Source organism: Etheostoma cragini, chromosome 13 (assembly GCF_013103735.1).
Source record: "Etheostoma cragini isolate CJK2018 chromosome 13, CSU_Ecrag_1.0, whole genome shotgun sequence".
Classification (NCBI taxonomy): Eukaryota; Metazoa; Chordata; class Actinopteri; order Perciformes; family Percidae; genus Etheostoma; species Etheostoma cragini.
This window is the reverse complement of record NC_048419.1, coordinates 21,803,950-21,830,649: the sequence shown is the minus strand read 5'-3', so window position 1 is coordinate 21,830,649 and position 26,700 is coordinate 21,803,950. Positions and strand designations below refer to the sequence as shown.

The following is a 26,700-nucleotide window of genomic DNA, read 5'->3' as shown; positions in this document are numbered from 1 at the left end:
GGTGGAAAAAAACATTACTTGTTACATACTTACGTAGAACAAAGAGACACAATTAAAGTGTAATAACAAAATTAAGTTATTACAAAATAATGCAAACTTGAGAATATAAAAATGTATTTAATAGTAAAAAAGTCAAACTCCTGCTGCACGCTCCATGCTTTACACAAGGCAAAGACAGCCCAGTGGTCTGCAGTATATATTTGGTAGATTACCAAATGAGAATTCTAACAGCAAAGGCAACAAAAGTAAAATACAACTTTGTGATTGTGTTCAATTACAAATTATGACAAAACAGTGGTGACTTGTGTATTTTGTAAAATATCAAATATATTATTTTTTTTAAAGAAAGTAGAAGAAAAGTGGTAACATCCGTTTTGGCACAATAAATAGCACATTGTGTTTAACATCGGGTATTTGATCACGGTTAATAACAAATTTCTTCTTTTATAAATGACGTAACCTAAAAATAGGAATGAAAAATGTGTCAATGTAAACAGTTAACTACCACAAGCAATGAGATGTCACATGGTACCGACTGCATTTTCTTTGATAATAAATACCAAAAACAAGTTAAGTTTCCAGCCCAGTACAAGAAAACATGTACTTCTGTCTCAATGGCAATGTTCAAACTGAGAGTCCTCTTCAAAGTTACCTATAATGGAGGCTAAATACACCTGAGTGGTGCAGTCTATCAACTTTTAGCTACCTCCCTCTGTCTTCAGTCAGCTTCAGTCACAATGCAGTCACAGCAGTGAGTGTCTCCGCTCCCTGACTGTCTCTGCCTGCGGACAGTAAATGGTCTGAGGGGCTCTCATCTGTCCGGTCAGCAAACACCTCGGCGGGGTCGTCCTCACTGGAGCTGGACTCCGGTAAAGCCGAGTACGTAGGAAGGGCGTTGAACATGACGAAACCCACAGTGATGACAACAAATGAGATGATGTACAGGGTTGAAAACTGAGAATGACGAGCGAGAGAGCGAGAGAGAGAGAGATTACATAACATTTTCCAAACAAGAAATTTTGTTTACTGCATGCCACCAATTTCACCTCGCCAACAGTGTGTAACAATGGTTGTTAGCTTGAAAGAGTATTATATATTAAGGATGTACTGAATTTTATTGTATAGAGTATATCACAGTTTAAATGCTTTAAATCTACCTTTCATTTCCAATTACTACCAGTTTTATACACCATGGTAAATGTATAATATAAATTTACTACACTACTGAACACCTGTTTACATAGTTTATACACTTTACCATTACTGCACACCTGTCTATGACGCTGAGGTCATTCAGTTGTACAGTAGGGATACAGTAGTGCACAGAATCCCCATGGTTACCACACATTGATTGCCTGGCGTTTAATTGCCGTGCGTTGTCTTTCACATGAGGAGCGTAGTGTCGTTCCCTGTGTGAAAAGCCCTAGCACCAGGAAGCTGTTTATTTTATTCATTTTTTTGATTATTGATTGATTATCTTTTTCTCTTCATTAGACAGTGACAGTGGACAGACAGGAAAGGAGGGAGAGAAGTGGGGCACGACACGCAGCAAAGGGCCGCAGGTCGGACTCAAACCCGGGCCGCTGCAAAAGGACTCAGCCTACATGGGGCGCATGCTGTTACTGGGTGAGCTAGGTCTCCCCCAGGCAGCTGTTTTATTTTTTAAATCCCACTTACTGTGTAGTTGAAGAGGAAGATGCCGCTGAAGAGGCTGAAGAGGTCGGCGGTGAGCAGGGAGAGGTTGACTGCAGTAGCGCTGGTCATCTTCACCACTACAGGCATGAAGCTGTAGAGCGCGTACATGCACAGGGCGTAGACTGCAAACAGCATGGCTGCAGAACACAGTGAATGGACTTCAGTGGGAGACTGAGTCATCACTCTCACTCAAATAAACTGATTGAACGATAGAGGAAAGTAACTTACAAATGTGAAAGTTCCATTCTATTGCCGCTACTGCACAGGTTTCCAGTACAGCTCTGTAAAGCCGAACAACGAAGTTAGTTAGCACAGTGAGGAAAACACTGTGTTAAAAACATTGAGTTAAAAAGAAAAAAAATATTAAAACACACACAAGGACAAAATGTATTGTAGCTTTAAGGCATGTATATATTTTGTAGTATGTACATGCCGTGTACAGTCATAAGTCTGGACTTCCACGACAGTCTACTGACAAAGATCCCACGTTTCACGCAGTGTATTTGTCTTAATAGCTCCGCCAAGGTTATGTGGGCAGAGGGTGTCTATATAAAGTTTTGTTTTATGAGTTATATTGCTAAAAACACAGTAATGCACCCTGTCAAAGACATTGGATAAATTACATATGTTTGTTTTGTTTTTATTGTTATAAAAGAATCAAAAGTACTTTTCTCCTGAAGCACAAGGAAATTATGAAAGGGATTGATAAAAGGGGAAATGGGATGCATCATGCCAAACAAATAGGCTATACTTAATTTATAAAGATTTATAAGGAAGGTGTATTATCTGGAGGTCTCAAGGTAAATCCAGAGAAGTGCCAAATCCCATCCCTAAATGTAGCTGATGCAGCATTTTGCACTACCAGGCAGACATGCGGCTGCAGTGGTCCATTTTTGTCATGCCTGAGAAGATATGAGCGATTTAAACCAGAACGCACAGCTGTATGCCGCTGATGAGCGTCCCAAAGAGGCCCATCATGCCCAGGAATTCGACCCGGCTCAAGTTCTTCACTGTGTGCTCTTGGCACATATTGGATACAGCATAGAGGGCGGCACTGAGCAGGACCAAACCATCTCCCAGCACCACATGACTGGCTGCACAGAGAAAGAGAAGGGGAGGTTATAGCATATTATGAGTTAATAATATTCATAATCTATACAGAAACCTTTGAGCAAGAGGCACACCATCATTAACCATCATTTCCTTTTACAGCATGAAAAGGCTGTGATGTTAGCAACAAAAAAAAAAAGGACTTCCCTGTGTTCCTCTAATACTCTCAGTGGCAAAGGGCCTCTCAGCCAATACCAAGAAAGTTTCTGCTGCTAGATAAGTCCAATACATAAAAGATGATAAGGGAGTGGGAAAATCCTGACATTCAGTTTTGAAAGACAGAAGTCTCGACAATCCCATCATCCTCCACAGACATAATGGTCCTTTTGGGCTATAAAGTTCACTCATCTTTTTATATTTTCATTTATCAGACACTGTGATTATGTTTCATTAAGTTGTTAAATTCTTAACAATTTAACTTAACTTAATTTTTTTTTTTTTTTGTGTCCTTACTGGATCCCTGGTCTCTTCCAGCCAGAATGTCAGCTCCCACCATGGCTCCCACCCCCAACAAGCAGACCGACACGGCTACAAAGTGGACCAGTCTGTAGCGAGTCTTAAGGAAGAACCAGGAAAGCACCATCAGCACAGGGATCACAAAGCAGTCCAGCAGCTGAAATACACAACGACAAACCGGCATTACATATGTGGACTCGTTCACAGAGTCCACATTGCTGTTTTTGTTCAACCAACATGTTCAGTTTATTATAACAACAGAAGAATAAAAAAAAATAAGAATAAAAAACAAATAAAATCACACAATTAACATACTAAATTTAATTCAAATAATCACATTAGAGGAAGTCAAATCAGTGATTTTTGGCATCTTTGCTTAAAAAAACAACTTAAAATGAATGATTATCCAATAAGTTACAGGTCAATTCTCTTATGAATAACTTATCGTTGAGCTTTAGTGTGTAACTTTTTGATATGAATGAACATTCATTACATTAGAGCCATTATCAAATGAGTTGCTAAAATGCTAATTAAGACTATGAGCGCCATACAATTCTCTCTATTTCTCAGTATAACTATGTTGAGAAGATTGTGGCGTCCGGTGAATTAAGATGTCTACCACATACGTAAAGTTTCGAACAGTTCAGCACATCGCTGCCCCGTTCATGCTTTAGCAGCCGTTCACTCCTGCAGCCAACCGAAGTTAGGAATCCTGAAGGTTTTCTCTTACCTGGATACTTGTCAGGGTGGTGAATTGATAGGCTTTCACAACCGCATAGTTGGCCTCCACATCTGCCAGACCCATCAACAAATACTTCCACCACTTGGTTTTAAGAATTTGTAGGAGGTTCCTGTCACCTGTAGAAACCGAGAAGATTTACTAGGAATGGGAATGTCTCTTTCCATGTTTTTCACGCATTCATGTCGTTTTTAGTGAGAATACTACAACACTGGCACATTGCCAGGCAGAATATTTCCAATTATGCATTACATCTGGCACTCTTGAACTCTGAAGCATATTTCTCAGGTCTTGGTTTTAAGATAAATCCTTCAAATGCATGTTATTGTTTCTCTGTATCTGCTGCTGCTGCTGCTGCTGCCCTCAAGTGATCAGAAAATCAAAAAATGCAGGTTCAAATGTGAAGTGTAAAAAAATAAAATAAAATGGAGACAGCTTAAAGGTGCAGTTTATGAACCTCTCAGAACCTTTATTCATCCCCAGCTTTGAGAACAAATTAGGCCTGCACGATTATTCGTAATGAAATCACAATCTCGATTCACCCTGTTCACGATTTAAATATTAAATAACTACCGTTTTATTTTTTTAATGACTGAATCTCATTTAATTTTACAAGCCGAATGCATCACAAACGCAATGCTCTCCCTTCTCGTCATTGAAGCCTCTATGTTTACAGGCTTTTGGAAATGTGCAATAGGTGCCAAAAGAAAAAAATCTAAGTTTGGTACTGCAAATTTGTTTTGGTAAACAACAAAAAAATTCATAGCAGAGAATCATGATCAATTCTGAGCTTTAAAAAATTACATTAAAAAAAATCGTGATTTATGTCTTCCCCCAAATCGTGAAGGCCTCAAACAAATGGAAGCGCAGATATGCTGACCTTTGCGGGTGCCGAGGATGGTTGTATAAACAAGCAGCAGCAGGACGTAGTTGAGGAAGCTCTGCAGCATGGGCGTCTCCACCTTGGCATTGGCCAGGTACTGACAGCTCACTGCTGTTCCACAGATCAGCAGGGACAAGACCTGCCCCATGATAATGGTCTTCAGCAGATGCCTGGAGGGTCGGGACGCATCATGTGTCAGAACATTTGAAAAAAACACTTAAGAGAATCCAGATATTTAACTATTGCAACTACAACAAGAAACACACTTTTTAGGGTGCACAAACTCCACCTCCGACATTTTCAAAAGACAACGACCACAGGTTAAAAAAAACTCAGGTTGTATATGATGGCATGTAGGACCTAGACAGCTGGATCAGTACTCACCATGTGAAGACATCCCTCAAGTTATAACTGTTCAAACCGCAGGCAACCCTCCATTTCCCACACACTCTCTCCTCTTCATGCCCCTCCATATCCTCGAGAGCTAAACCTACGAATTAAGAATAAATGAAAGATGAAAGGGGGGGGTAAATAGTCTTTATCTTTAAGGCTTACTGTCTTCATTTGACTACCCAAGCGGAACATGGTACCAAATCTCCTATGGAATGTGATTTGCCTCATGTAACTGATGAGGCTAATATGATTCTCACTAAAATTATTGACCACGATAAATACTACAAAATGACATAAATCGAACCATCAATAGTATTTTGCCTTGTTTCTAGACAGCTCTATTGGTCATAAGCTACCAGCCCTGTACTTTGACGTTAACTTCCAGGCTCTGGTTACAGGCGTTGGCACATTAGCGACAACCAAAGTACGTTTAGAGAATGTGAACTACGATAAGTCATACTTACATTTCAGGTATGCCGAATTTGAATGTAAAGATTCAAAATTCGTAATAAGGTGTAAATTATGCTAAAAACAGACATGAACTACTGGAAATAACCACAGCAATATTAAACAGTCATTTTTTTCAATGCAGTTTGGTACACCACGCACGAGTGGCAACGTCATCCATCGGGCTTCCCGAAACTACAAATAGCCGACGTACTTTATCGTAACGAAAGTACAAGCTCTATTCTGATAAAGTACAACTAATGTAAGCGTACATACGTTTCCTCTTTCTTCTTCAGTCATGAAAAGTGTGGGGAAACTCTCCAAATGCCATTCATTTTAGAGTGCATTGCCATTACCACACTTGACAAATGAATCAAGTAGCCTCGTGCTACCTACCTAGCACCGCCTTCTTTAGTCTGATTCGTCAAAAAAAAAGACGTTAAATGACGTCTGCACCGTGCACTCAAACTTGGTCTGGTGCTGATGAGAATCATATGTGAGGCACTAAATACATTTGTGAGGCACTAAACCTAAACATTATCATTTTATGCTACTTTGCACTTCTACTCCACTACATTAGTTTTTTTTTTAAATCCCTTCTGCGTTAGTCACAAGAATCCTTCCTAAAATAGAGATGTCTCTTTGAAGCCACAAATTCAGTATTGTTTTAGTCTTCTTCAATTTAGATGAAAGATTAAGATGCTGACGTTCCATCTAGTTCTTGGAGACATGAATACCTAAATATTTTATACATTTTCTAACAGGTATATTAAACAATTTTTCCTCTTCATACAGATACAGACATACAATTTCACATTTAAATTTGTCAATTGGTTCACCCGAAGCAACTGAAAATTGGTCAGTTAGGGACATAGCATGTTCACTCTGATGTTTGTTACTCAAAAAAAGAGCTGTATCATCCACTAGTTGAGTTATCTACTCAACTACATTTCAGAGGGGGGTGTTGTACTTTTTACTATACTTAACATTTGAGAGCTGATGTTGCTTTTCTAAATTCCCATGCAACATATTACATCTTTCAAGTTATGATGCATTTGTTCCCTGCAAAAAAAGCAGTGGTGTTATACTGTGAGTTTTCAGATCATTTGCTTAAGTAAAAGTACTAATAACACATTGTGAAAAAATCCACTTGTGTATTATTTTTGTTATTATTTTTATTACGTAAATAAAAGTAAATTCATCATGCCTACATGTTTTTCACTGGACGGGAAGGGAATGAAAACTTGAAAAGGACAAATGTTAAAAGTAAAATGTGCAATATTTACCTCTGGGATGTAGTAAAATAGAACTGTATAGTAGCATAAAATAAGAATACTAAACTAAAATACAAGTACCTCAAATTTGTACTCTTAAGTGCAGGCTACCACTGCATTTTAGTCTTTGAGTTACAAGCCTTATTTTGGTCTATTTTTTGCAACAAATCCAGCATGTCTTAAGAATATTCCAGCCTGTTTTCAATGTATTTTCTCAAATCTAGTTTCATGTTTTAACGTTGTTGATGCAGCACTTTTATTTGTCATAGAGTATGTTTAAATTGTGATCATGGTACCACTAAAGGATCTAAGCACTTCTTCCACCGACCAAATACTGCTTAATAACAAATTTAAACTGACTAAATTAATTCAGAAATACGTTGTTGTGAACAAACATGTCTTGAAACATCTACTGAACGTTTTTTCATTCTTATTCATTATTATGTTTTTTTTTTTTAATCTTTTTCATTTCTCCAAACATTTTTCACTTCCATAGCTCAACCTTTAGAATGTCCTTGTGTGGCATGAAATCACCACTATAAACCCAAACTTTGCTTGTTCCTTCCTTATGTGAAGGTTAATATCCTTCTTGTTAGTGTCAGAAAGTATTTGACCAAGAAGACCAGACAGAAAAGAATGATAATAAACATCATGCTGATTGTACAAAACAATAACTGTCCTTGAAAAAAAAAAATTCTTTCCCCCAGTTGTACTCCCTGCGCATGCAACAAGCAACAGTTGTACTGCATGTGCTAATTTCCCAGTAGTTGTAGTAGTAGTATTAGTAAATATTCTGATCCTTTACTCAGACTAAGTAAAAGTGAAAATACCGTAGTCCAAAAATACTACATTACAAGTACAAAGTCCTGAATTCTAACTTTTACTTAACCGTCCTGTTGTCCTCGGGTCACATTTGACCCATTTTCAAAAAGTTTCTGCATCACAACTTTGGGTTTCTTTCAACCAACTTGTCAAACAAAATGTTTTTCAGATGTAAAATAATTGATCAGTTGACTAATTTCACTGAATTTGGATGTTTTCTTTAATTCTATAGCATTTGAAAAAAAAGACATAATAATGTTAAAAAGGTGACAAAAATGTCAGAAAAAAGGGGTTGAAAAAAAGAGTGAAATTAAATGCATAAGAAATCAACAAAAACATCTGAAAAATTGACTAAAGAACACCAAAACTATGAAAAAAAGATTTACATTTTAACATTTTGATCCAGAAAAACCCAAAGTTGCATGGTCAATTGGAAGGCAACACAAGGGTTAAGTAAAAGTAAAGAAATATTATTATAAAAATATACTTAACGTCAAAATTAGTGCAATCACATTTAGGAATAAAGAGAGTAATAATAAAAATATGAATTCATATTTACAAAAGAATGAGTACGTGCAAAAAACATAGTGAAAAAACAATAATTAAGCAAAGCTAGGCTACATAATATCATAATACACAAATGTGAAAACGCTTACAAAAACATGTAATAAAGCTAAGTACATTTGACAAATATACTAAGTACAAATTTGACGAACCGTGCTTGACTATTTTTATTTCATGCTACTTTACAATTCTTCTCCACTAGAAATATTGTACTCTCTACTCCACGTTTACGTTAAACATGCTACTAACATAAATATTTAACAACAATGAAACAACACATTATGTAAAATTCCACCTTTTCCAGCAGAAATATTTGTGGTGATGCATTTTTGTAATAATGTATATAATGCAATAATAATTATAATCAAATATAGGCCTACATTATTATTCTGAAATGGGACATTCTGCATTATGAGTACTTTACTTTTAGTACTGTTGTTTTGCTGATAAAACATATACTGTACTTACATTTACTGTTAATTAAGTAAATTGTCATGCAGTATTTTAATATATATTGGTACTTCTACCCAGGCTTACTTAAAAAATAAGTTATATGTCTACTTCGTCCACCATTGTTAAATAGGTTATGATAATAAAATATTAAATCCTGAAATCATAACTAAATTACTGTTTAAGAGTCGGTGATGTTCACGCTGCATGTAGTTCACGCGAGACTTTACGAGACGATAAGTTGAGGGGAACATGGCGACGTCTAATTTGCTAAAGGTAGGACCCACTTCAATTCAATTACTTTGTATTTAACGCCAGGTAAAGTGCATGTCACTTGCGTGGTGAAATGTTGGCGTTTAGCTCTACACTTAACGTACATTACCCACCACTTGTACGCGACTGTGCTGTCAGTGTTGACTTTAGCTGGGAGTAGATAAGTTACATCTGGCTAACATTAGCTACTTGTGACTGATTTAGCTAAATAGAATAGCTAGCTACAACACAGCTAACTAACTAAAAATGAAGCCTAGAGGCAGACACGGAGAAACCGAGACACTGATAACGGATGGGAGACCTGTCGTTTACTTAACCTGCGTTAAAATAGAAATATGTGTACACGCTAGCTACAAATCTCATATGAACTGTCACTTCAGTGGCATAGGAATATGCAGCTGACCATCCCTTTAAAATCCATGCTAAAGGCTGCCAAAAGCAAATGTCGCAGCAGTTTCTGTACATTGAGTGAACGTTAATCCTTAACTGCCATCTTGCTAATTAAGTTTAGCTTGATAGGAACCTATGGCACTGTCTCTTAATTCAATTGTCAAGCATGAAGGAAAGGAGAGGAGACATAGCTATAGGAGCCTAGCTGTGTATTGGTTGAGAAAAATGGCATTGCTGTCTAACACAAGCTTTTTGCATGGAAAGTATAGTAAACTGTATGTATGTACTGTATGGGCAGACAGACAATGCAAAACTATGCATGGAATCATCTAATCTGATATATTAGCTACCAGTGTATTAATTTCTATCTCACATCTGTACCAATGATGAGCTAAGATTAAACCGTATTTATCGTTGCAGTTCAGAATCAGAATCAGTTTTAATGGCAAAGTAAGTGTGAACACATACAAGGAATTTGACTCTGGAACAGAAAAACTAATAGCTATACAGTTTAAAACAAGGACAACAAAACTGAACAAGGTAACATTAGACTACTATATGTAGGCTGCAGATAGAAGTTGAGGATTGTAAAAAGTAAGTCTATAGGCCACTGCAAAAGTGCAAATGGTGCTTGAATAAATAATTATTAATATAATAGGTTTCTTATGTAAATATGAGGTAGGTTTATATGACTATGTACATTGAAAGATATTCACATGTTTACATTATGTTTTAACACTATACAAATATTTAATGGGAGGTGGCTACTTGTTGTTACAGGGTTATTTCCCAGTGACTGATCCTGGAACTATGTACTGGTTTTAAATGTTCATTATAGTAATGGCTTTGTAAAGAAACTGTTGTTGTGTCTGGTTGTTTTGGTGAACAGTGTTCTGTGGAGACTACAAGAGGGAAGAAGCTGAAACAGGTTTTGTCCAGGGTCTGATGTGTCTGTAGTTATGCCTCCTGCTCATTTCCTGACTCTGGAGGAGTATAAGTAGTACAAGTGGGAAAGAGTAAAAATGAAAGAAAATATAAACAATAACAAGTATCAGTTGCAAAAAACTAAATGTACACAATGCCGTAATCAGGTTAACAGTAAGGTGCAAAAATATAAATGTGCCAAAAAGTGAACAGTTCACAGTGAGGGTCATAGAAAATAAAACTGGTTGATTATGAGGTGCAAAGCAAACAGAGCTAAAAGGAGGCTGAAGCCATCTCTGCATGCCATGTCTCTGCTGTCCATCTCTCTCTAGAGGAGTTGTGAAGTTTGCTAGCCTGTGGCACAGGAATAAAGAATTCCCTGTGGTGACACAGCCTTTAAAAATGTTCATATTCCTCAGATTAATGTTCAGTGGCCAGGTGTGTAGCTTGCTAGCTTTAAAGCTGCTGTTGTTGTCTGCATCGGATACATTTTGAGAATGGCAACACAGAGTGCGAAAAGTTAGGGGACGGCCTGACCTCTGCCACGGGAGACACACACCGGATGTGAGGCTTTGTCCTGGAAACGTACTTCCCTTGATCAAGACTAACAGATGCAATAGAAAGCCTCCATTACATAACCTGCTGTGGATCTTTGGGTGTACATACCACTGTTTCTTAGGTTCTCTTCATATAGACAATTGCTGCTTTGCATTTTTTAAATTGCTTGGTTTATTTTGTATCACAATGACAGCCCTTCCTTCTATCACTACCCCATTGTTGTGTTGTTCATTTTGTACTTTGGATTGTCTTAATCACTATATACACATTTGCTGTAGTTTGGTTAGACGCTAAACTGCATGTCGTCGTAATGACGATAAAGTACGTAAATACATGTGCACGTCTATACAATAAATCAATAAAAGTACGCCGTTAGACTTGGGACTTCACAATCACACAGCAAGTTAAACAACAGAGACACAGTAAAATGGTTTTTCCAAAGTTTTTTAACACCACTCAAAATTTGCAGCTGGTTCAGCCATGTGGGAGAATAGTGTACACCAACAGCACACTCAAAAATATTTTTTTAAATATTAATATTGACTATATTGAATAGACCTAAATTAGTTACTTTTCTTGTGTGAATGCCAAACCTGCAGTATGCGGTATAGAATGGGACTCAGCTATCCAGACAGGGAGGTTCAAACGAAAAGGTGCTGTTGGTAAGCTAGGCTAACTATGGGATGTACTGTTTGATCCTTACTAGGCACTAAAAGCCAGGGTTATATCTCGGCCACTGCTACGTTAGTTTTGACTTATTCTTTAGCATTTTTGTAGTGTTTTCTAAATTTCTTACAGACCAAATGATTGGTCGTTTAATGAGGAGGTAATCGAGCCTTGAACCACAGTCAAAGAGAACATTATTAGAGGTAATTATTTGACTACTTCATGAGAGCCCTGCATGAATTATTCTTTTTATTTTGACATTCTAAATATAAAAAAGAAATACTTAATTTAAAGCCATTTCAAAATATATGGGACAAAGAAAGCAGGAACATAGATAGATGACATGTAATTGTTGTCCCCTACAATGACGAGAAAAAAAATAAACTTCAGAAAAGTAGGTTTGCATTGCCAGACCTTCTGCGGAGGAGGGTCTGGCTAGCAGCATTATGGGATGGGAGAAAAACATGCTCTGGTTTGACACTTCTTTAAACCAATTACAATTGTCATGGGCAACAGTGCCTCTGCAAAATAGCCATGTGAAGGAACTTGTTTTGGTGGATTGTGTGTGTGTTGAAAGGTTGTTAAGTCTTGCAACAGAAGACTCAACAACAGAAGATTGGACAAATAGTCTAGCTAGCTGTCTGGATTTACCCTGCAGAGATCTGAAAAAAGGTAAACCTTAGTCCTCATAATTCAACCAAAGTTTAAAATGTCAACACAAAGAAAGCCCAAGGAAGGAGAGTGAGAGAAAACCAATGGAATTTCCGTTGACAGCGGAGCAATCCCGGAAGTGGAACGTCATGGATGTAGACTACAGAAAAGTGTTTTTGTCACTTTTTGATCATGTTTTTTAAGTGATACTTTTATTTGTCACTGTTTAACCAACAAGACATTTTTTAAATAATTTTTTAATTTTAAAAGAAGTTTAAGTTAAATTGAAGCTTACCCTATATTTAATATTTCAATGCTCATGAAAAGTTTGAATCATGTAGCTCACTTCCCTCCTGCCTGTTTCCAGAACAAAGGCTCCCTTCAATTTGAAGACAAATGGGACCTGATGCGTCCCATAGTTCTGAAGCTGCTACGGCAGGAGTCTGTCACCAAACAGCAGTGGTTTGACCTGTTCTCGTGAGTTTACCGTAATGCATCTCCTTTCATCTTAGGCATTGATCTTGAAGGCAAAATTTGTCAGGAAACATAATTTCTCCAACATTTTTTCCCCTGTTCGTTTCTACAGAGACGTCCATGCTGTGTGCCTGTGGGATGACAAAGGTCCAGCTAAAATCCACCAGGCCCTCAAAGAGGACATCCTAGATTTTATCAAACAAGCACAAGCAGTAAGACTACGATCATAATGGGATTTTTGGCCCTGTTTTTACAAAGCAAAAAAGTTACTGATGCTGTTGCTGGTGTGATTTTCAAATTGTCACCATAATAAACTAATCTTCTTGCTTAAAGTCTGTCATTATTTCAATTAAATACTGGTTCTCACTCTTTCAAAGCGGGTGTTGAGTCACCAGGATGACACAGCGTTGCTGAAGGCCTACATCGTGGAGTGGAGGAAGTTCTTCACACAGTGTGACATCCTGCCCAAGCCTTTCTGTCAGTTGGAGATCACTCTGATGGGCAAGCAAGGAAGCAACAAGAAGTCCAACATGGAGGACAGCATTGTCCGCAAGGTGAGGAGGAGCAGGAGTGGGCAAATTACGAGTAAACTTTTATTTATTTTTTGTTGTGCATGTACACTGTCATCATAAGCTGTGTCTCGTCCCTGTCCGTCCCTGTAGCTGATGCTGGACACATGGAACGAGTCCATCTTCTCCAACATTAAAAACAGGCTTCAAGATAGTGCCATGAAGCTCGTCCACGCTGAAAGGCTAGGAGAGGCCTTTGACTCCCAGCTGGTCATTGGAGTAAGAGAGTCCTACGGTGAGAAACACCGTAGTATGGGTCACCTTTTTGTTCCAATATCTGGAGTTGGTTAGATTTTGTAGTAAAAACACTTTTTAATCAGCTCCATTGGCTTTAGCGATTTTAAAAGTGAAGATCTTTAACATTGCAAAGTCTGTTTCAATGAGATTAATCATTCAGCCCTATTGAAAATATTTAGTTTTTGAGCTAGCTTCTTCTTCTTAACCTTTGTTGGTGTTTTACTGTTTCCTACTGTTGCCACTGGGGCTGAACAATTTGGGGGAAAAATATTTTTTTTTCTGCTAGATATTGCAAGAACGATTCAATTTGCATTATTTTAAAGTTTATCTTAAGTTCAGTATTCACTGTGTAACTGATAAAAACATGTCATGGAGCACTATAAGATGAGACCCCATCAACACTGCTCTGTATTCTTATGTAAGGATGAGAACATGGGGGGCATCCAGATAGCTCAGTGGTTAGAGCGGGTGCCCATATACAGAGGCTTGCTCCTCGACGCAGCGGTCCCGGGTTTGAATTCAGCCTGCGGCCCCTTTGCTGCATGTCACTCCCCTTCTCTCTCTCCCCCTTTCACACATCTTCGTCTGTCTGTCTAATAAAGGGGAAAAAAAACGAAAAAATTAATTTAAAAAAAAAAAAGGATCAGAACATGGGTAAGAATTTCCAGCAATAAATGTTTTTCTTTTGAAAAGCATGGAACATTTAATCTGTGATATGTGACATTATTCCTGCATTTAACTTTTGAAATAACAGTAATTATAATTATAAAAAGAGGAATAAAAAATGTTGTACCAAATGTTGCACCAAGTATTGAAAAATATAGCACATTTGATTATTTGCAGTCTTCACGATTAGCTAAACACATGATCTTGAATCGCAATTTTGATTTGATAATGATTAATTGTTCAGCCTCAGTTGCCACCACCAACTGTCTGTCCACAGACTAGCACGAAACCACTGCCGTGCATGATACAAAATGGAAACAGGACCACTCAAAAAAACGTTGCTCAGTAGCACTAGTAGTGTTTTTTTTTTTTTTTAAGCGACTTTTTTTCAACTTGTAGCACCTTTGTCAGATGTGTAGTTGTGATGTACTAGTTTCTTCTTTTAACTTAGGTCTCTTAAACATTGTTTGTTTAACTTTAAGATCACACACACCTGTCTGACCTTCTCCCTGTCTCTTTGTGATGGCACTGGGTTTTGTTTCCGAGCAGTGAACCTGTGCTCCAACCCGGACGACAAGCTGCAGATCTACAGGGACAACTTTGAGAAGGCATATATGGATTCTACTGAGAGGTTCTACAGAACACAGGCCCCCGCCTACCTCCAGCAAAACGGGGTCCAAAACTACATGAAATATGTAAGTACGAGACATAAATATATATTCAGATTTTGTTTTGTTTCTCGTCAGTCGTGGACTTTAACTGAGATTTTTTGTTGATTAATCGTCTTCTCTTGCCAATCTATACTGAAAAAAGAAGAGAGACCTGAAGACATTTCTATGATAATTATCTACCGTAGTTTTTTTCTCGCCGCTGCACTAGTGCAATTGTTCTTGGGGAAATTGGTGGGTCTCTGTGACTTAAAGCGTTTGGTCTTGACCTACAGTACTCTATCTGGAAAGTGTCCTGAGATAACTTCTGGTATGATTTGACACTATAAATACAATTGAATTCAATACTGCTAGTCAGTTGATGATGTGAAAGGTTTGAAATGCTGAAATGGCATCAAGTCTGCTCCCTGTTCAAACTGTTTGTAATCACTTTGCTCCCAACCAGACTGGAGTTTCTATTTGCCACTCCCAGCATGCTCTCTGCTCACACTGGGGGGAAAAACAAAACAACCTTTGGTTCTCTTCGTAACACACATAATAGCAGCTTTCCTACAATTTCATATTCACGAAGTGGAGACTCTTATTCCCTGTTTTGATTATCTTGGCAAATAAATCAAAAGAGAAAACAGTCCGTGACCGCTGCTGTGGCTGATCTCATGCTTGTCTTATTCACATTATCTCTCTTACTCAAACAATCTGAAGCGTTGTGTCTATTAAAAAACAGCATGGGTTAAAAATGTTATTTCACAGATTTGGTCAAGCCCGTGTAGAATTGGCACTGTCTGTTACTTCAAGGACCTGTTCTTCTCCAGGATCTTTTGCAGGGGGCTTGTCTAAATTAATACATCTGACCCTATTAAAGAAAATTTTTGTATGAATTTGAAAAATTGATCTTACTTAAGGAGGGATTCTGGATTCATTGTTAGCACATGTCCGTGTCCAAGCACTGTAGGTGTTGGAATCACAGTGTTGTGTCTTTACATCCTTTTAAGATTCTTTTTCTGCTTTTAAATATTTCACTGCAAGTCACTGATAGTTTTCTATCCCTTGAACTAAGGTAAAACAGACATTGAGTGAACATCGCAACATAGTATTAACTCTCAAATTGCATGTCATATTCCTTTGTTGATTGCTAATGTGATAATATTGCATATACAGTGAATTAATATAACTGTTAAAATTATAGTTTTTTTTGTATTTTTGTGGTAGAGATGTACTCCAAGTACTTGCCTCTCATCTGGGGTTTCATGCACACAGAATGTCACGATTCAACAGAAATAGACACTGTATCTTGTTTGTTTGACATATGATGATAATGTTTATGTTGAGGTTTTTCTGAGAGACGCTGTTCAGTATTTTATGTAAAATAAATGTGTTGAGATAGTATGTCAATGCCTCTTAACAAATCTATCTTATCTTAATAAATAAATGTGCATGCACTGGTGTGTATTTTCACCAGGCTGACTCGAAGCTGAGGGAAGAGGAGAAACGTGCACTGCGATACCTGGAGACCAGACGGGATTGTAACTCTGTACAAGCAGTGAGTATTACACGTGAGAATGGTTAAACTTATTTCGCTGATAATTCTACAGTTAAGTTAGAAAATCACAATGTTTTCCAGTGTTTTTCTTTAAAGTGCAACTCCATTGTTTTCTATTTTAGTTTTATGAATATAACATACTCATTTGTGAGAATTGTTTTTTTTTTTTTTAAGGTTTTTAGATTTACAATTAGTTTTTCATACTCTAATAACTTGACTTTGAAACAGTTCCGTTCCCAGGCAGAAAAGAGGGAATAAATAACAAAATTGACAACAATAAAAAAAGTATTTGTTATTTTAAACATCGGTATCAGCTCAGAATTTAACATTGGTGCATCAAACGCTAAAATGAGAATATTTTCTAGTTTCTTTACTTCTCTGTGACAGTAAACTTAATGTCTTTGAGTTGTGGACAAAGCAAGACATTTGAGGACGTCCCATTGGGCTTTTGTAAACACTGACGGATTTCGTTTTATAGACCAAACAATTAATTGAATAATCAACAAAATAATCAACAAAATAATTGACAATGAAAATAATGGTTAGTTGCAGTCCTAGGTCTGTGTATTAAGAACATTCTATATTTTTTGTTAAGTACTCAGAGACTATCTTTAGCAGAAGATTCTGCACGGAAGTGCTGGGTCAAAGGATCAGCTGTTCTTCAAGGAATAGTTAGAGGATGTAACTCCCCCTAACACTACAAATTATGTACAGATGAAACAAATTAGACAAGATTGATATTTATCTTCTCATCTCTTCTGAATCAAAACAATTAGGCATGTTTCCCAAAATGGTTATTTCTTATTGTATATATGTATTGCGCATCTCTTACATATTTCTATTGAATTGTTCTCCTTCTGTTTATCTTCTTAGTTAATGGAGTGTTGCGTCAATGCACTGGTTACGTCATTCAAGGAGACCATCTTAGCCGAGTGTCCAGGCATGATCAAACGAAATGAGACAGAGAGTGAGTACGGCCGGACTGCTACCACCAAAGGCTCAGCCAGCTCAGGTTTGCACCAGGAAATAGCCCTGAACAAACCTTCTTGTCCAGCATCTGTAGAACATCCGTGTTGTTGCCACCACTCCTCTTAAATTACCGTGTGATGATACACTGAGTGTAGTCAGGGAGTGTCCATGCTTAAGGTGAACCATCCTTGCTTATCACTCACAAATAGGACAAACATAAATCTGCTTTATAACTCCAGAACCTGCCTGAAAATCATCATGTTTTTCTGTTTTATTTTTTGCTAGTTTTGTAATGCAGCTGCCAAACAAAAGCGTAATATTCAAAATGTCAGATCAAGTAAAGTTCTTAAGTGATAACGTTCCTTTTCCTTCCATCCCAGAGCTGCATCTGATGTTCTCTCTTATGGACAAAGTACCAAGCGGCATCGAGCCCATGCTGAAGGACCTGGAGGAGCACATCATGAGTGCTGGCCTGGCTGATATGGTGGCCACAGCAGAGACGATCACCTCTGTGAGTGTCAGACAGACAGACACACACACACACACACACACACACACACTTATTTGGGTGGGAAATTAACACCCTTTATGAAAACATTGTTCCCACCAACATTGCTGAGATCTGGAAGACGTCATCACTAAAATCACTTGCCCAATCAGACCCCCAGAATTATTATACCAAAATCTTATTTTTTTTATTATTATTTTTTTGCCAATTTCATGGGTAGTGAAGCTGTATCATTTTTATATTCACGTTTGGATTTTGAAATCCTCAGTGGCCAGAAAATAATAACATCACAACAGCCTTGTACTGATTCATCAAAATGACGTTCAACTTGTCAAACTATTTCCAAGGTCAGAAATTGTCATCAAACTGACTAGTTTAACATGATGTTCTTTGTTGCAGGACTCGGAGAAATACGTGGAGCAGCTGCTCACCTTGTTTAACCGCTTCAGCCGACTGGTGAAACAGGCCTTTCAGGATGACCCACGCTTCTTGACAGCTCGAGACAAAGTGAGCTCTTACTAACTTGTCTGTTAACAACCCGGTGTCATTGTAGGATAAACCGGTCAGAAGATGCTCTTAACTGATCGCAGCCCTGTTTTTCAAACCTCTTTGCAGGCATATAAAGCTGTCGTGAATGACGCCACTATATTTAAATTAGAGCTTCCTATGAAACAGAAAGGGTAAGAGAGCTCCCTCTGTGGAATTCAGTATTTGCTAAAGGCGATAATGTCTGACCACACTAGTTTTCCTTTCCTGTGTTTACAGGGTAGGTCTGAAAACTCAACCAGAGTCCAAGTGTCCAGAGCTGCTGGCCAACTACTGTGACATGCTCTTGAGGAAGACCCCGCTTAGCAAGAAGCTCACCTCTGAGGAGATAGAGGCCAAGCTCAAGGAAGTGGTATGTTTCAGGGAACCTTCATATTGGATTGTTGTTTGTGGTTGGGCATTGTTCCAAACATAAGTCATCTAGAATGTATTGTAGACTTTATTACTGACTAGAATGTAGTGAGAGTAGGTTTTATAATTCTATCCCATTCAAAGGCAAGTTTTGAATGTTTATCAGCATGATTTAAAAATAAAAAGTATTTATCAGTAATACCAACAACCAGCGTAAAGTGGCCACATCTAGGGCACGCAGACTGCTATTTTGGTTCATGTAGTTGCAACAGCACACCGTGCAGAAGGGCTTACTTGAGTTTCTTTGCAGCTGTTGGTGCTCAAGTATGTCCAGAACAAAGACGTGTTCATGCGCTACCACAAAGCCCACCTGACCCGCCGACTCATCCTCGACATCTCCGCCGACAGCGAGATAGAGGAGAACATGGTGGAGTGGCTCAGGGTAAGATATTAGAAAAAAGAAACATTAAGTGAAGCCAAAAGAGAACATGTAATTCATTGAGAAGATTTCCTTATCACCTCTAAAACCTGTCTACCTGTGGTTTTGTGTATATTAACAGGAAGTAGGAATGCCGGCTGATTATGTCAACAAGCTGGCCAGGATGTTTCAAGACATCAAAGTGTCAGAGGACCTCAACCAGTCTTTCAAAGAAATGCATAAACATAACAAGCTTGCTTTACCAGGTAAAAGGTCTCACTCACACACTTAATATATTGTGTATGATGCAGGAGATAAAGTCTCTGAGCAGCGGTAATCAGTAAATAGGTTGTATTTTTACTTAATACATTACTTAAATCAAAATTGTCACTGATTTATTGACAAAACTTGACAGAATTTGAAAGCTAGTGTTATTGCTTAAAGGCATAGTTCAACATTTTGAGAAATTTGCTAGAGAGGTGAGATTCCCTCTCATGTCTGTGTGCTGTTATGAGGCTAGAGCCAAGAGGTGCTTAGCCTAGCTCAGAATAAAGACTGGAAGCAATGGGGAACAAGAACCATCCCTTAAACCAAACTCCTGCTGACACTTCTCAAGCAAAGTTAGTCTGACCATATCCTGGCTGGTGTGGTTCCTCACATCTAACTCTTGCTAGGAAAACACACATGTGTATTCCCAAAATAGTAGCGGTACAAAATAGTTTCACACAACCAAATGAATAACAAATCTCGACATAACTTAAATGCTGGTGTTTAATCCTTTTAAAATGACAACGTTTGCTCACCTGTTTAGTTTAAAACTGTCATTCTGCTCAAGTTCAAGACACATTACCTGTAAGCAGTTGTCATTCAGTGACTAAGATGTCTTTGAATGTTCCCCTTGCAGCTGACTCGGTCAACATAAAGATCCTGAATGCCGGGGCGTGGTCGAGGAGCAGCGAGAAGGTTTTTGTCTCTCTACCTACAGAGCTGGAAGATTTGATACCCGAGGTAGAAGACTTTTACAAGAAGAACCACAGTGGCAGGAAGCTTCACTGGCATCACCTAATGTCCAACGGCATTGTGAGTGAATCAGAGGGGAAACCAAACCCACTGCACATAAGTTGATTGTAATTGCTTGATTAGGTTGTTTACTTGCACTAACATGGCAACACAGCCATGCACATACATACATCTCCTGGGACAGATGAACAGCTCTTTATTTCATGCAACCTGTTTTAGGTTACCTTTTCTTAGGTTGCTGTATGTCCAAGAACAGTTAATTGTTTGGGTGCTTATTGTGCGCAGATAATTGTGAACAAATCATTTTAAAACATAATTTAATCCCAATGATTTTACAATTTATTCTTTTTTGGGAACGGTCATCTTTGCTCTCTCTCTGAAAGAAGCTGGGAAAGCCACTAAACAATGTGTCATTCCTCCAGATAACCTTTAAGAATGAGGTGGGCCAGTATGACCTGGAGGTTACCACCTTCCAGCTGGCTGTGCTGTTTGCCTGGAATCAGAGGCCCAGGGAGAGGATCAGCTTTGAAAACCTCAAGCTAGCCACGGAGCTGCCGGACGCCGAGCTGCGACGCACTCTCTGGGTAAATGGATAGATGTTGTAAGACAAATGGTGAAGATAAAACTGGTAATGGGCTCCATCATAGTTGTCACAAATAAATCAAATCTGACTCTTATTTTGTTACTGCTTCCCTCTGAACCATCATGCTTTTCTCACTCTCACAGTCTCTGGTGGCTTTTCCCAAACTCAAGCGGCAGGTGTTGTCGTACGACCCGGTGGTGTCCTCACCCAAAGACTTTGCAGAAGGAACATTATTCTATGTCAACCAGGAGTTTTCTCTCATGTAAGAAAAATTAGTTTTGGTTTCATGTATTTTCTGTTCTAGGACCCCTTTCACCAAATTTGCAACGTGCCATCTGTGATTTGCAACATGAGATAATGTCCTCTTGCGTTCATTTTTATAGGTTTAACATGTCAAATTACATGGTTGCATCCCATGCATGAGCATGCAACATTTTGGGACCTGCACTTTTATGTAATGAGTCTGTGGTCCTTGAGTGCTCATCTTGCTAAAATATAGTATTTGTGCCTGTGGGATTCCTCTCTTACCTTTTAAACTGTGTGCCACGTTTCATTCACATTCAGTAGAAATACTCATAGCATCCTGGTATCTGGTCTTCTCTGAGACAAGTCAGAATAAACTAGTCATTTTTAGCTGTTTTTTCCTGCATGTTCTCATACACAAGTTACCTAAACATACTGTACATCAAGTTGCCTGTACCTTAATTTAATACTGTGTCACTGTATTGTTCATTGACCCTGGGCATTTGTTTTTGTTTTTTTATTTTTTTATTTCAACTATAAAGAAAAAACTCAAAGGTTCAGAAAAGGGGGAAGATTAACCTGATAGGTCGGCTTCAGCTCACCACAGAGCGAATGAGAGAGGAGGAGAACGAGGGCATTGTCCAGCTAAGGATACTAAGAACACAGGTATGGATATGAGCTCGCAGCATGCAGGTGAAGATTCTGCTGGTCTCTCCTCTGTTATATAACACCACCTACTGAGAATAAATGTTTTTACCTTCCATTTCCCATCGTGGAGTTTCAACAGACACCTGTGGCTGTGTTTGTATAAACTACAATATAATCATCTGTTTATGGTGCACTTTCTTATTTTTTCACTCTGTTTTGTGTGTTTCCAATCTCCAGGAGGCCATTATCCAGATCATGAAGATGAGGAAGCGCATCAACAATGCCCAGCTGCAGACAGAGCTGGTGGAGATCCTAAAGAACATGTTTTTACCACAGAAGAAGATGATCAAGGAGCAGATTGAGTGGCTGATAGATCACAAGTACATAAAGCGGGATGAGACCGATTTAAACACCTTCATCTATATGGCATAGCACAGATCATCGGAAGGACTTCTGTGTTTTGGTTTCCTTGGATCAGGCCTGATGGACACTAGGATACTTCCAGGCACCCTGTCCTCTATTCGAAAACAAAACAAAATCCATTCTTGTGCAGGGAGGCATGAATTTAAGACTTGAGACCTATTTAAAAGAAGAAAATTGTACAAAGAAAACAAGTTGCAGTGGGAGTCTGCACCAAGTGGTTCTAGCAGTTTTTGGTTTGAGGGAGTTTCTTTGCTGTCCAGATGAGGCTGTTAATTGTTAATGGTCTTTTTTTGATGCCATGGTCTGTCATCTGGGCAGCTACTACAACACTCTTGTGCCAGTCTAAAAGGCATGCTGACAGGAAAAGCTGAGGAACTTTGGATATGAAAATATCTACAGTGCAGTTTTAATCCACGTCAAATATCAGATCATCTGAACCCTGAACAAAACGCTGCCCTCTTCACGCTGCTTTAACATAGCCGGTCGGTTTGTCACGAGGGCCCTGATGCTTTCGCGACCTTCTGCAGTAGTTAAAGTGATCAAACACTTAATCCGGAAATTCAGTGTGTATAAAGAGCCAGATAAGCACTTCACAGTTTGCAGGACTGTATCAGACAGCAACGGTGAGAACCAACTCCAAAACTTTTCAAGCCTCAGTCCCAGGGTAAAGAATTAGCATATTGCTATAATCCAGAATAAATTTCCCTCTACTGAATGTACCCAGAGACAGAGGTGGACTGGGGAGTTGAACTCTGAGCTCAGCTCATGTTACAGCAGCTCTTTTTTTCTGCAGGAGTCCTGGGAGAAGAGGCTGGGGTCAGTATTACACATGGTAAATACTACAAGTCAAAGCTTTAGGAGAGTGTACCATGAGATGTGAACAATGAAATGATTAAATAAACAGCACCTTATTATAAAACACGCAGGCTTGTCATTCATCCTAGTTGGAGCAAACACTTCCTCTTAATCTTTTCATTTATTTTTGCATATAATTACAATGTAGGTTTTTATCTTTAAAGAAATGTCTTTAAAGAGCACCTCCACCAATTTTACACTTTAAGGAATAGTTTATCATTTCACTTATTCTCTTTCTTTTTCAGAGCCAAGAAATAATCCAAAACTTTTGCAGCAGTTTAAAAATACAGCTCCAGAGACAGAGTACAAAACTAGCCAAGCTGGACAACTATTCTGAGGAGACAACAGTCAGACAAATCAGAGGTGTGTAGCAGATAAATATATGTCCAACAGCTTTGATTTTATAAAAGGCAGTTTTGATGACTGAAACAATGAGTTAAAAATTGTCTTTGCCTATAACTGAAGGAAAATGTGAAACCAAAACTTGGAAGGGCAAACACATAAAGATGAATCTGTACATCAAGAGCTTTGTCATCAGGCATTGTGTTCAGGATAAAGGGCTTCAGAACATGAATGCCTCGTCTGAAATTCTGACGTGGACTTTAGCATTGAGCTGAAGCTTTGTTCTCTTTTTTTTCTGCCATTGACCTCTGTCCTTTATCTTAAAATTATTATATATAATATACTTTGAAAGGACACAATGTAACTTTTTAAACGATACAAAACACTTTTTCTGGAATCCTTGTCTACATTGATGATTCTTTAACCAAACAGTCCACTCTGCTGCTGTTTCTTACTCATTAATTGAATGACCACTCCTTATTTCTACTAGCAGGTGGTTCTGAGACTAATATACTCCCTCAATTCAGTTTTCTGGTAAATATCTGATTATCTTGACTTCTCTGGCAATAATAGCACAATCTACATCATTTGTGCTAAAGTATATGTATGCACATACTTACTGTATCTGCATATGTGCTTGTACAGTAGTTCAGTCTGGACCAACCAACATTGCTGTCTAGAGACTACAGCCATGCCGCATGACTGCCTTTGAGATGGCCTTAAAAGGAATAATTCACTTAAGTCACATTGCTATGTTCCATAGAGCCGAAGAGAAGCAGTACATCTTTATTAAAAATAAAGTTTATTTAACTTATATTTGTATAAGTTGTCTATATACGTTTTGTATAAGATAAATGATACTTCCCTTTAGGGCAACCAACGATTATTTGTCATTGTTGATTAATCTGTTGATTATTTTCTAAATTAATCAATTAGTTGTTTGGTCTAGAAAATGTCAGAAAATGTCAGAAAATGTCAGAAAATGTCAATCAATGTTTCCTGAAGTCCAAGGTGACGTTCTCCAACGTCTTGTTTTGTCCACAACGCTAAAAATATTCAGTTTACTGTCATACTGTAGGGGAGTGAAAAATGAGACCCGGTTCCCATTTAAGAAGCTGAAACCAGAGTTTTTTTGTTTTTTTTACTTCTTTTAAGATATAAAAAGAAGACTTAAACCAATTATACAATAATCAAAATAGTTGCCAATTCATTTAATAGTTGATGACTAATCAATGAAACTTTGCAGCTCTACTTCCCTTCATGGGGACGAGGAGCTTATAACGGTGGCTGACAAGTAGATGGTGCCAGAGCTATGCTGCAGCACACCTTTGCTTTGAAGAAGTAATGGATATCAAGTATTAATGAATGCATCACCTTAAATGGAAAGTTCGACTAAATCAGATTTCTCTTGCCTTGTTCTTTTAAGCCAGCTCATTTTTTATTAGTGTCTTCATTAATGCCACTGGGGAGGTAAGTTTGCACGGAGAAGAAATTTGCCTTGCGTGTTTCAGCTGTGTATTCAAGACTGATGCTTCCCAATTGACTTTACTTAGTGAGGGTTGAGGTAATAAGAAAGCTAGGGATATAGATTTTCTGTCAAGACTTTAATCCTTTTTTAAAGGATTAATTTGTAGTTGATCAATATCATTACACAGATTCCCATTTGGCCATTTTGTATTGACCTGCAATAACACACCATTCAGTGTTGTCCACAAGTATTGATCAGTGTTGATTGGACTGTTAATAGGAAGCCTGACACAAAGTGTAACATTTTGTTTGGATCTCACAAATGTTTATGTAAATATAGTTTATATTTATAGTATATATTTCTTGCTTAGAATTAACAAAGGTTAAATATGAAGATAAGCGTGGTGAATACAGCTTTATCTTTAGCTTTAATTCTTAACAAAATGCATATATGTATGTATATACAGTGTATATATGTATGTGCATATACGTATATATACTGTATAGGTATTTATATATGTATACATGTGTATATATGTACTGTGTGTGTGTGTGTGTGTATGTGTGTATATGTATGTATATATATATATGTATGTATGTATGTGTGTGTATATATATGTGTGTGTGTGTGTATATATATATATGTATATATTTATATGTGTATATATATATATATGTATATACATATATAGTATTTAGTTGTAATTTGGGTAACACTTTCCTTAACAGTATTGACATAGCTGTGACATGACACTGTCATGAATGTGTCATAAACCTTATAAACTGTCATAAATGTTTATGAAGTCTGTCATTAACTGTCATTTGTTTTCTGTGATAACAAGTTGACCGGTAAACAAATTTAAGGTAAACTTGTCATGACCAAGACTTTTGGCATTGTCACTTTGATTAATGTCAAGTTGTCATAATCAAGACAACCCAAACAATGTCAACTTGTCCTTACTAAAAGCAAATAACACTTAATGACAGAAGTCATAAACGTTTAGGACTTGTTTATTAGGGTTGTGACATGTTCATGACAGTGTCATGTCATAATTATGTCAACACTGTTAAGTGTTACCATAATTTGTCAAACTGTCTGGATTGAGTCAATTGAGTTAATTCAAATGATTCTAGAACTGCTGATATCATTGGGGTCTTATCATGTAGAATACTAGTCCTAACTGATTTACAGTCTGTTGACTGGTAAATCATTTAAATAGTCATCAAAATAAGTTCTTATAGCCTAAATGTCACATATACACAGAGCTTTTCACCATCAGGTGTGGCTGATGGGGGTACTCAAGTGAAATTTTCTTTTAATTTTATAATTTATACTTCTACTCCACTACCACATTTTCCTTTTGAATAAACAAGTATAGCCTACCTTATAATAGGATACAGGTTAACGATCTCTAAAGTAATATAACATCAAATTATATTGTGCAATATTTGACCACAGTGTTTCTTGTCCCATTTCCAAAAGCATCTGCCTTTATTGTGTATTTGTCAAACAGTTACATATATAGGCAGCGTTAAAAACTGAAAAAGCTAGTATGAGGGGAAGCTTTCTTGATTACAGCATATGCATCCTCTTATTTGTGACAAAGGGGATTACAGCAGGCCTGTTCACTGTGCGCATGCTCAATCTGCAGCATCCCTCTGCCTGCATCCCTGCTGACTGAGGACCATAGACCGTTAAAGAAAGCTGAGGATGAATATTATTTACCTGCATAGGAAATATTACACTTACTGTTCACACCTTCAAAATAAAACGTAATGAGGTGTTTGTTATTTGTTCGCCAAAAAGTGGGACAAAGCCCGACATCTTCTCAACAAATCCTAAGCTATATAGCATGCTTGGCTGAATTATGATGTCCA

The 26,700-nt window shown here is 37.8% G+C and overlaps 2 protein-coding genes and 1 long non-coding RNA gene across 4 annotated transcripts; 2 read left to right on the top strand and 1 right to left on the bottom strand.

The window, feature by feature from the left end:
- The first annotated feature begins 169 nt into the window (after positions 1-169).
- On the top strand, positions 170-25,783 carry LOC117955321. Its single transcript, XR_004659010.1, has 3 exons — positions 170-182; positions 6,976-6,982; positions 25,687-25,783. It is a non-coding gene; the product is annotated as an uncharacterized LOC117955321 (long non-coding RNA).
- LOC117955318 (solute carrier family 35 member F2-like) lies at positions 343-6,138 on the bottom strand. Its single transcript, XM_034889742.1, has 9 exons — positions 6,000-6,138; positions 5,268-5,373; positions 4,881-5,053; positions 3,992-4,119; positions 3,259-3,418; positions 2,633-2,789; positions 1,924-1,976; positions 1,678-1,832; positions 343-954 (listed from the first exon to the last, which is right to left on the bottom strand). Exons 2-9 carry the CDS (start codon positions 5,354-5,356, stop codon positions 733-735), a joined length of 1,137 nt encoding a protein of 378 aa, XP_034745633.1. The 5' UTR covers positions 5,357-5,373; positions 6,000-6,138; the 3' UTR covers positions 343-732.
- Positions 9,029-23,077, top strand: cul5b (cullin 5b). Of its 2 annotated transcripts, none has more exons than XM_034889741.1 (19): positions 9,029-9,109; positions 12,663-12,772; positions 12,882-12,981; positions 13,147-13,323; positions 13,432-13,573; positions 14,791-14,936; positions 16,369-16,449; positions 17,323-17,416; positions 17,799-17,929; positions 18,326-18,433; positions 18,542-18,606; positions 18,692-18,824; positions 19,134-19,265; positions 19,384-19,507; positions 20,146-20,321; positions 20,684-20,845; positions 20,988-21,106; positions 21,630-21,753; positions 21,973-23,077. In XM_034889741.1, exons 1-19 carry the CDS (start codon positions 9,086-9,088, stop codon positions 22,165-22,167), a joined length of 2,343 nt encoding a protein of 780 aa, XP_034745632.1. In that variant the 5' UTR covers positions 9,029-9,085; the 3' UTR covers positions 22,168-23,077. The 2 variants fall into 2 exon arrangements, with proteins under 2 accessions (XP_034745632.1, XP_034745631.1); XM_034889740.1 differs by having other exon boundaries at positions 17,323-17,461.
- Positions 25,784-26,700: the final 917 nt, after the last annotated feature.

Excerpts from the sequence above, each read along its gene's own strand:
- cul5b (XM_034889740.1), top strand. The coding sequence starts at position 9,086 with ATGGCGACGTCTAATTTGCTAAAG. Across the intron at positions 12,982-13,146 it reads TTATCAAACAAGCACAAGCA|CGGGTGTTGAGTCACCAGGA; the intron begins GTAAGACTACGA and ends ACTCTTTCAAAG. Across the intron at positions 13,324-13,431 it reads AGGACAGCATTGTCCGCAAG|CTGATGCTGGACACATGGAA; the intron begins GTGAGGAGGAGC and ends CCGTCCCTGTAG.
- LOC117955318 (XM_034889742.1), bottom strand. The coding sequence starts at position 5,356 with ATGGAGGGGCATGAAGAGGAGAGAGTGTGTGGGAAATGGAGGGTTGCC. Across the intron at positions 5,054-5,267 it reads TTGAGGGATGTCTTCACATG|GCATCTGCTGAAGACCATTA; the intron begins GTGAGTACTGAT and ends CCGACCCTCCAG. Across the intron at positions 3,419-3,991 it reads CCACCCTGACAAGTATCCAG|CTGCTGGACTGCTTTGTGAT; the intron begins GTAAGAGAAAAC and ends TGTGTATTTCAG.